At 48.5% G+C, this 10,209-nt stretch overlaps 1 protein-coding gene across 1 annotated transcript; it reads right to left on the minus strand.

The window, feature by feature from the left end:
* Nucleotides 1-4,761: 4,761 nt before the first annotated feature.
* LOC112628719 (interferon-induced transmembrane protein 3) lies at nt 4,762-5,404 on the minus strand. Its single transcript, XM_025391895.1, has one exon. It carries the CDS (start codon nt 5,323-5,325, stop codon nt 4,927-4,929), a length of 399 nt encoding a protein of 132 aa, XP_025247680.1. The 5' UTR covers nt 5,326-5,404; the 3' UTR covers nt 4,762-4,926.
* Between the last annotated feature and the right edge of the window lie 4,805 nt (nt 5,405-10,209).

Raw genomic sequence — 10,209 nt, forward strand, 5'->3', positions numbered from 1 at the left:
GAAAAGTTTTGGGTATTTTGTGTCCAGCTTTTTATTTAGGACAGGAAATTCAATAGTCTTTTTTTTTTTTTTGAGACAAGGTCTTCCTTGGTCACCCAGGTTGGAATGCAGTGGCACGATCTAGGCTCACTGCAGCCTTGACCTCCCAGACTTAAGTGAGGTCAAGTACCTCACCCTCCCAAGTACCACATCCAGCTAATTTATAAACTTTTTGCACAGACAAAGTCTCACTACGTTGCCCAGGCTGATCTCAAACTTCTGGACTCAAGTGATTCTCTTGCCTTGGCCTCCCAAAGTGTTGGGATTATAGGCATAAGCCATGGCATCCAGCTTCAATAGTCTTAATAATTCACTTTCAAAGTTAAAAAATGTTCTGGTATTCCTTTTCCAAATTGAATCAGTTTAAAGATGAGACAGATGATAAGGCAAGCTGTTTTTAAATATTTGTTTATCTTTTGCAACTAAAACAATAGATGGAAGTAAATTAAATGCTGAGCTTGATAAAAGATTGCAATGATTATGCCTATATTATTTCAAATTTTCGTGTTCATCAAAATGGAATTTTTTTCATAGACTGACTTTATGAGAAGTGAATGCTAAATGAATTTTAATTTAAATGTAGATTCATAAATTATTTATTTCGTGTTTTTATCTTTTATTGATTTTTGAGATAGAGTCTCACTCTGTTGCCTAGGCTAGAGTGCAGTGGCTTGATCTTGGCTCACTACAACCTCTGCCTCCTAGTTCAAGTGATTCTCCTGTCTCAGCCTCCCCAGTAACTGGGATTACAAGCGTCCACTACTACACTCAGCTAATTCTTGTGTTTTTGTAAAGGTGGGGTCTTGCCATGTTGTCCAAGCTGGTCTCGAACTCCTTGCCTCAAGCAGTCTACCCGCCTCAGCCTCCCAAAGTGCTGGGATTACAGGCGTGAGCCACTGCGCCCGGCCTCTTTGGTATTTTTTCTTTTTTAGATGGAGTGCAGTGGCACGATCGGCTCATCGCAACCTCCGTCTTGCGGGTTCAAGCGATTCTCCTGCCTCAGCCTCCTGAGTAGCTGGGATTACAGACGTGCCTCACCATGCCCGGCTAAGTTTTGTATTTTTAGTAGAGACAGGGTTTCACCATGTTGGTCAGGCTGGTCTTGAACTCCCTACCTCAGGTCATCCACCCACCTCGGCCTCCCAAAGTGCTGGGATTACAGGCGTGAGCAACGGCGCCGGGCTGGCAATTTTTAATTAGAGTTCTTCTAAGATTTACATACTACTAAAAAATTTGCAACCCACACCCAAGGACAATTTGTCTGGGCATAGAGACTTGATGGTGCTTAAAGTAGCTGGATGAGCTTTTCTTAACATGCGATTTCTCTCAGGTTTACATACTTCTTGACTGCCCTTGTTCCTTTCCTATCCTATTTGAAGCAAAATGGTTAACAGTCTTCCACTTTCACCAGGACAGCCCTATTTGCCCCTTCCTTGTCCTTGTTAGCCTGGTTTTATAAAGCCTCTTTTGGAGGGGTGGGGGCAGTTAATAGCATTGGGGATTGTCGCTTGTTCCCTGTAGGTGAAAAGTATTTTTCTGTTGTTTAAAAAAAAAAAATCGAGACCATTCTTGAAAGTCATTTCCTGAAATAAAGCGTGGGAGGAAGTCATGGGCATGAGGGTGAGTCATCAGGCAGCATCACGGGGCTGCAGGCGTGAGCCGGGGAGGCCTGGCTCAATCCTCCACAGGCTTGGATTCCTGAGTGGAGCAGGCCACTGGGGCTGAGAGAAGAGACCTACTGAGAGGCGGGGGTGGGGGGGCGGGGGGTGAGGGGGGTGAGAGTGGTTGCTTCTGACCTATAGGGCGGTGGTCAGCGTGGGCGTGTGGACAGGCAAAGGCCTACAGGCCCTGGGTCCTAGGGCCACTCAGCTGCTGGAAAATGGGGTTCAGAGTTGTTTGGACTGTCTGAAGTAGGATAAAACCAGTCTTAGCCCTGGTTAGGTAACATATGCCAGAGGCACCTGAGCGGAGACGTGAGCTGGACCATGGGCTTCCTGGCAGGACTTCCACAGAGGAGGGCGAGGGGAGAGGAGCGAGGGAGCAGAGGGCAGCTTGCCATCCACGCAGTCTCCTGAGGCCCCAGATGAGTCACCAGACAGCAGCCTGTCTTTCCTTAAAGCAACTGCTGAGGAGAAGAGTCCCTAACCACGTGAACACTGGGGAGGAGGTTCTGAAAGAGGCTGCTGGGTGCAAGGTCCACAACTAGGGCAATCCAATTTCACTCCAGGCTAACATGAGAAATTACGACTCTAGCAGCCAATCCTGTGGGCAATGAGAGAGTGGGAGAGGGATTTTCCAGATATGAGTCCCACTAGAGTTTTTTTTTTTTCTTTTTTGTTTTTTGAGACGGAGTCTCATTCTGTTACCCATGCTGGAGTGCAGTGGCACCATCTCGGCTCACTGCAACCTCCACCTCCAGGGTTCAAGTGATTCTGTTGCCTCAGCCTCCTGAGCAGATGAGACTACAGGTGTGCGCCACCATGCCCAGCTAATTTTTGTATTTTTAGTAGAGACAGGGTTTCACTATATTGGCCAGGCGGCCTCGAATTCCTGACTTCATGATCTGCCCGCCTCGGCCTCCCAAAGTCTTGGGATTACAGGCATGAGCCACTGTGCCCAGTCCAATTTCGATTTCTTTATTTGTAAAGTTGTAATATTGACAGGAACAGCTCTTCGTCAGAAGCAGTGGCTCTTGCCTGTAATCCCAGCACTTTGGGAGGTTGAGGTGGATGGATCACTTGAGGCCAAGGTTTGAGATCAGCCTCAGCAACATGGCGAGACCCCCTTTCTCTACAAAAAAAATAAAAAATTATCCAGGTGTGGTGGCACACACCTGTGGTCCTAGCTACTTAGGATGCTGATATGGGAAGATCGCCTGAGCCCAGGAATTCAAGGCTGCAGTGAGCTATGATCACGCCACTGCACTCCAGCCTGGGTGAAAGAGCAAGATCCTGTCTCAAAAAAAAAAAAAAAAGATAGGACCAACTATATGGTAGACACATCTGTGTATGGGAGACACGCCTGACAGCAATAACCTAACCATTCCCTGAGAGTCAGCCTGTATGGCAGATGCACCTGAATGTGTGTTCTCAGTGCCAAATATGCCAACTCAGAGATTCATTCCTTATCTATAAGGAACATCTGAACTCTTGTCCTGCCCACAGAAGGCTGTAGAGGGAATCAAGGCCCTTTGTGTTGGTTTAAGTGAAGGTTGCCAGGTGGTGGTTGTTAGGGGGAGGGTGTTAAGTGAAAATGCTATAAACTGCATGCATTTTTACAAGCAGTGGCAATTCTCCTGTCCAGTTCACCTCCATCGGACCACTCTGTATGTAAGTGCCCTTCAATAAACATGTGCAGTGGCTCCTGCTTATAATCCCAGCACGCTGGGAGGCTGGGGCAGGAGGATCCCTTGAGCCCAGGAGATTGAAAGTAGCCTGGGCAATATAGCGAGGCCCATCTCTAGTGAAAAATGAAAAGAAAAAGAACAACAACAACAAAAATCTATGTCTCATTTGCTGGATCTCTTCTTTGGCCTTTCAGACATGGTACTACCCCTACCGGAAGTTTTTTTTTTTAAATTTTTAATAGATTTTAAATTTTTGTCTGGGCGCAGTGGCTCATGCCTGTAATCCCAGCACTTTGGGAGGCCGAGGTGGTTGGATCACCTGAGGTCGAGAGTTCAAGACCAGCCTGACCAACATAGAGAAACCCCGTCTCTACTAGAAATACAAAAAATTAGCCAGGCGTAGTGGCGGGCGCCTGTAATCCCAGCTGCTCGGGAGGCTGAGGTAGGACAATTGTGTGAACCCGGGAAGCGGAGGTTGTGGTGAGCCGAGATTGCACCACTGCACTCCAGCCTGGGTGACAGAGCGAGACTCTATCTCCAAAAAAAAAAAAGATTTTAAATTTTTAATTTTTTTCTAGTCCCAAAAGTAACATCCTGACCTACTGGAATTAATGGGGTCTAGCATGATAGTTGGTGGGCCCAGCAGGAGGTGGGAGAGAAGCCCCAGATGATGAGATTGGGAAAGGGCAGACCCGCGGGGAGAAGTCCCAGGTTAGCTGTCCGTGTCTATATGGGGCCCGAGAGTCGCTATGCTTGATGGATCGGGCCTGATGTGTGAGTACAGGGATGCCCTGAAAATGCTGAAAGGTCTGGAAGGGTAGTTGCAGGGGGTGGATCTGACTGAGCAAGGCTCAGATTCCTGAGCTGTGGCGGCTGTAGTTGGCTGGCCGCTTCTGACCATGCTCCAAGCAGCCCTAGAGGCTGAGCTCACAGCACAAGCAAGGGTCCAACTAGGCACAGATGGTGGCTTCTCTTCAGGACAAGATGGACTGTTGAGCCTACAAAGAGCCGCCCCTCTCCTCCACCAGGGGCCTGCTGTGTGGCACATCCAAGATGAGCTCCCAAGAACTTGGGAGAACCTTCTTTCGTATCCGTTGCTCTTTTTGTTGCGGTGGTTTGTGTTGCTGCTGCGCTGGTGCCAGTGCTCCTCTGTATACCTGGCCCCAGGGAATGTGATGAGACTATGAGAGCCATTCAAGGGTGTGCTGGGGTGGGGCGTATGGTAGATGCACCTGTGTGTGGCAGATGCACCTGACAGTAATATCTTAGGCCTACCCCGAGAATGACCCTGTATGGCAGATGTACCTGAATGTGTGTTCAGAGTTCCCAGTGCAGCCAACCCAAAGATTCATTGTATCTTCTTTTTTTTTTTTTTAACCAGAAACACGTGCACTTTATTGAATGCCATTGTAGAAAAGTGTGTGAGGATAAAGGGCTGATACAGGACTCCGCTCCGGGGGCAGGGTGAGGAATGGAAGGTGGAGCATGTGGGATACAGGTTATGGGCAGAGCTCCTGGCCTGCATGATGTCTCCTGATCTATCAATAGGCTTGGAAGATCAATACTGGGATGACGATGAGCAGAATGGTCATGAGGATGCCCAAAATCAGGGCCCAGATATTCAGGCACTTGGCGGTGGAGGCATAGGCCTGGGCCCCAGTCAGGTCGCCAACCGTCTTCCTGTCCCTAGACTTCACGGAGTAGGCAAACGCTATGAAGCCCAGGCAGCAGGGGTTCATGAAGAGGGTGTTGAATAGGGACCAGACGACATGGTCGGGCACGGAGGTCTCGCTGCGGATGTGGATTACGGTGGATGTCGGGGGAGCAGGGTTGTGGGGCGCCCCCAGCACAGCCACCTCATGCTCCTCCTTGAGCATCTCATAGTTGGGGGGCTGGCCGCTGTTGACAGGAGAGAAGAAGGTTTGGACCGTGTGGTTCATGGTATCCTGCGAAAGCCAGTGGTGGTCGGGTTAGTGGGATGGTTCTCAGTGGGCCCTCCCTTTCCCCAGTAGTTTCGATTTCTCCAAGATTCATTATATCTTTTCTTTTTTTTTTTTCTTTTTGAGACAGAGTCTTGCTCTGTCACCCAGGCTGTAACCTCTGCCTCCTGGGTTCAAGCCATTGTCCTGCCTCAGCCTCCTCAGTTGCTGGGGCTATAGGTGTGCACCGCCACGTCTGGCTAATTTTTGTATTTTTCGTAGAGACAGGGTTTCACCATGTTGGCCAGGCTGGTCTTGAACTCCTAACCTCAAGTGATCTGCCCACCTCGGCCTCCCAAAGTGCTGGGATTACAGGTGTGAACCACTGCGTCTGGCATCATTATATTTTATTTATGAGGAACATCTGAGAGCCTGCGTCATCCTGTGGAATGGGCTGTGCAGGGGATCAAGGCCCTTTGTTTTGGGCTAAATGAAGGTTGCCAGGTGGAGGTTGTTAGGGGAAGGGTACTAAATGAAAACACTATAGAAACTGCCTACTTTCTGTAGGTGCTGGTGCTTCTCTGGCCCAGCCTGCTGCCACCTGACCATCCTGTATAAGTTCCTCTCAATAAACCCCATGTTTCATCTGTTGGCTTTGGGTCTCTTCTTCAGCCTCTTGAACCTGATGCCATCCCTACTGGAGTTAATGGGGGTCTGGCATGACACCAACTCTTTTTTTTTTTTTTTGAGATGGAATCTCACTGTGTCACCCAGGTTGGAGTGCAGTGGCACCATCTTGGTTCACTGCAACCTCTGCCTCCCAGACAAGTGATTCTCCTGCCTCAGCCTCCGGAGTACCTGGGACCACAGGCATGCACCACAGCGCCTGGCTAACTTTTGTATTTTTGTAGGGATGGCGTTTCATCATGTTGGCCAGGCTGGTCTTGAACTCCTGACCTCAAGTGATCCACCTTCCTCGGCCTCCCAAAGTGCTGGGATTACAGGCATGAGCCACCACTCCCAGCCCAACACCAACTCTTGAGGTAAAAATGTTTAAATGAGAATGTGTATAAAGCCCTTGGCATGGGTAAGGGTGATGGTGAGGATAGAAATAATAGTAGCAAGAGAAACAGTGATAGTGACAAGCCAAATAGCAGTTGTGTACTGGTTTGGGGATGGGAGAGTGGACGGGAAGGGCTGTCCTGCAAGCTTGGGGCCCAAGGGAATCTGAGAGGAAGAGCTTCCTACTGTGGTTAACCTCTGAGGGCCTCATGATCCCAGGCTGGTTCCCTTCAACCTGCCTACAGCTCTGGAAATCCTCCCTTCACTCAGGACTCTTTTATTTTGTTTTGTTTTTTTTAAAAATTTTTATTTATTTATTTGTTTTTAGATGGAGTCTCGCTTTGTCGCCCAGGCTGGAGTGTAGTGGCGTGATCTCAGCTCACTGCAACCTCTGCCTCCCGGGTTCAAGCGATTCTCCTGCCTCAGCCTCCCAAGTAGCTGGGATTACAGGCACCCACCACCACGCCCGGCTAATTTTTGTATTTTTAGTAGAGGTGGGGTTTCACCATATTGGCCAGGCTGGTCTCGAACTCCTGACCTCAGGTGATGTGCCCACCTCAGCGTCCCAAAGTGCTGGGATTACAGGTGTGAGCCACCGTAATCTTCATTGAAGCCATCTGAGTGGATTCTGTTGGGACCTCAACTGATCTAATACTTGACGATTGCTGTGTGTCCTTCTGTCGGTCTTTTGAGATGGTCCTCAAATCCGCGCCTTCTCTTGGCTTCTTCCCTTGGCTGTAGACACTAACATTTCCTCAAGCACCCAGGTGTGACTTTTAGTCATGCCTGATTGATGCTTCCCTCTCCCTGAGCCCCCACATCCTGACACTCTTACCCCCGCCAATCCCTCATGCCCACTCCTTCCTTTCCCTTCCCCTGGCTTCTCCTTCCCATTCAGACCTTACTTCCTCCTGCTTGGGCTGTGACAGGAGTCTCCTTCTATACCCTCATTCAGATGAATCTCTCTAAAGCTGGGGCTTTCTTGTTTCTTTCTTTTTCTTTTTTGAGACTTTTTTAGACAAGGTCTCGCTCTGTCACCTGGGCTGGGGTGCAGTGGCACGGCTCACTGCAGCCTCGACCGCCCAGGCTCAAGCCATTCTCCAGACTCAGCCTCCCAAGTAGCTGGGACTACAGGCACATACCACCATGCCCGGCTAATTTTTTGTAGAGACAGGATTTCGCCATGTTGCTCAGGCTGTTCCGGAACTCCTGAGCTCAAGTGATCTGCCCACCTTGGCCTCCCAAAGTGCTGGGACTTATAGGCACGGACCACCATGCCTGGCTAAAACTGGAGCTGTCAAGCTTTTTTGACCATGACTCATAATAAGAAATATATACATATACTTGAGACAGGGTCTCGCTCTGTTGCCTTGGATGGAGTGCAGTGGCATGATCATGGCTCACAATCATAGCTCACTGCAGCCTTGACTTCCCAGGCTCAAGTGATCCCCCCAGTTGCTGGGACTACAGGTGTGTATCACCACACCTGGCTAATTTTTTATTTTTATTTTTAGTAGAGATGAGGTCTTGCTATGTTGCCCAGGCTGGTCTCAAACTCCTGAACTCAAGCGATCCTCCCAAAGTGCCGGGATTACAGACATGAGCCACTGTTCCCAGCCAAGAAGTATGTTTTACCTTACAACCCAATACACACACACAAAACTCACAAAGCAATACTGCATTCTGTTTTATTCATGATCCACTAAATTGACTTTGTGGCTCAATAATGGGTCATATCCCACAGTTTGAAAACACTGCCCCAAAGCATAGCTCCGATTATGTCACTGCTCCAGGGAAAGCTTTCAATTATCTCTAGCACCCACTGAATTGAGTACAAGTTTAACCTGGCATTAAAGGTCTTGTATAGGATGACTCCAAGCTGTCTGTCTAAACATTTCTCTCCCTACCTCCAATTATGCCATTTAAACTGTCGGGGTCTTAGTGGTCTAATATATTGCATGGGAATAAAAATACTTCCCTAGGCTGGAAGCTAGGGGTAGACCAGATGGTCCGTTTACTTTCCTTTATCTATAAGAGCTATGACTCTGGGATTGTAAGGACCCAATATCAATGACCAAGCACATCTCCTCTCTGTTGTCTGTGCATTCTCATGTCTTTATCTGTGTTCATGTCGTTCCCTTTAGTCACTGTCCTCCATCTCCCTCTATCTTCCTGTGTTGAAATCCCAACAAAGTCCAACAAGAGCAAAGGACACAGGAAGGAAAGGTAGGAACTTACCTGAGGAATGAAATTAGCACTGAGGCTGGAGACACGAAGGCTGGCATGTTACCTGAGATGGGCTGGGCTACATCACACCAAACCAAGAGCCTCAGGCTGAGATTTTATCTTAAATTGAAGTCATAGGGAGTCAGGGCTAGCTTCTGGGCAGGTGTGACATGTTCAAAGGTGAGGTTGAGCCAGGGTCGGTGGCTCATGCCTGTAATCCCAGCACTTTGGGAGGCTGAGGAGGGTGAATCATTTGAAGTCAGGAGTTTGAGACCAGCCTGGCCAATGTGGTGAAACCCTGTCTCTACTAAAAATACAAAAATTAGCTGGGTGTGGCAGTGGGCGCCTGTAATCCCAGTTACTCGGGAGGCTGAGGCAGGAGAATTGCTTGAACCGGGGAGGCAGAGGTTGCCGTGAGCCGAGATCACGCCACTGCACTGCAGCCTGGGCGACAGAGTGAGACCCTGTCTCAAAACAAAAACAAAAACAAGAAAACATGGTGAGGTTGAAGGCTGATTTACGTGGAGCTGGGGACATAAGAGTTTACTTCAATAGTACAATGGACACAGCCGGGATATAATTAGTATCAGGCCAGACCACGGATGAATCCTAGAAATCTAGGCAAGCAGCATCTGGGAGCTTTGGCTACAGATGAGCGTGCTGGAAAGCAGGAGGGACACTGTGTCAAGGTAAAAGAGACAGGCCTGAGCAGTGAGTGCCTGGCTGGAACATAGTGCAGGGACACAGGCGGGGACTGGGACTTGGGAGCAGGAGGCCATCCCTGGGAGGGCTGATGAGAGCTGAGCTTCTGACAGCAAATAAAATGTGTTCCTGCTGTGACAGGATACCTAGAAAGCACTCTAAGGGGGGCGGGGGAGGGGAGAGGGATAGCATTAGGAGAAATACCTAATGCAAATGATGAATTAATGGGTGCAGCAAACCAACATGGCACATGTATAAATATGTAACAAACCTGGATGTTGTGCACAGGTACCCTAGAACTTAAAGTATAATAAATTAAAAAAAAAAAAAAAGAAGAAAGTACTCTAGGGAACCCATTGCTTGTCATCCATCTGGCACCAAAACCTAAGCTCTGAATGATGCCAAATTACCACCAAAGTCTCTAAGGGACAGATGCAAATTCTCTCTCCTGGGACCTAGCACAGTGCTTGCACAGAGCAGGTCTTGACAGGTTTTTGTTGAGTAGAATTGCAAAGGGATTATCATCGTTATCATCCCATGGATAACACTGTTTGCTTCTTTGCCTTCATGGGTTGACTTTTTTTGTGTCCTGGGCCTGAGTTGTCTTCTAAATACTAGAGCTCTGTGGCTGATTATGTTAGCATTCTGATTTCATTAACCTAAATGCATTTCTAGATGAAAGCTTTGATATGCAGCTTCAACAACTGGTGCCGGTGTGAACTGGCAAGGCCCCAGCGTTACTGTGCTGTCGTCGTCTTTCATCCCAAAGCCCTTGAGGAGCAGTGAGAACTCAGCGCTGTGGTGAAACATTTCCTATGAATAGTCATGAGACTTGCTTCCTTCTGGTGCAGAAGAAACTGTTACCAAGCAAGGGCTGGAGAAGCCAATACTATGGCAATGGCTTCTGAGATAAGA

The sequence above is a fragment of the Theropithecus gelada genome, chromosome 7b (genome assembly GCF_003255815.1).
Source record: "Theropithecus gelada isolate Dixy chromosome 7b, Tgel_1.0, whole genome shotgun sequence".
NCBI classification, from domain to species: Eukaryota; Metazoa; Chordata; class Mammalia; order Primates; family Cercopithecidae; genus Theropithecus; species Theropithecus gelada.

Excerpts from the sequence above, each read along its gene's own strand:
- LOC112628719 (XM_025391895.1), bottom strand. The coding sequence starts at position 5,325 with ATGAACCACACGGTCCAAACCTTCTTCTCTCCTGTCAACAGCGGCCAG.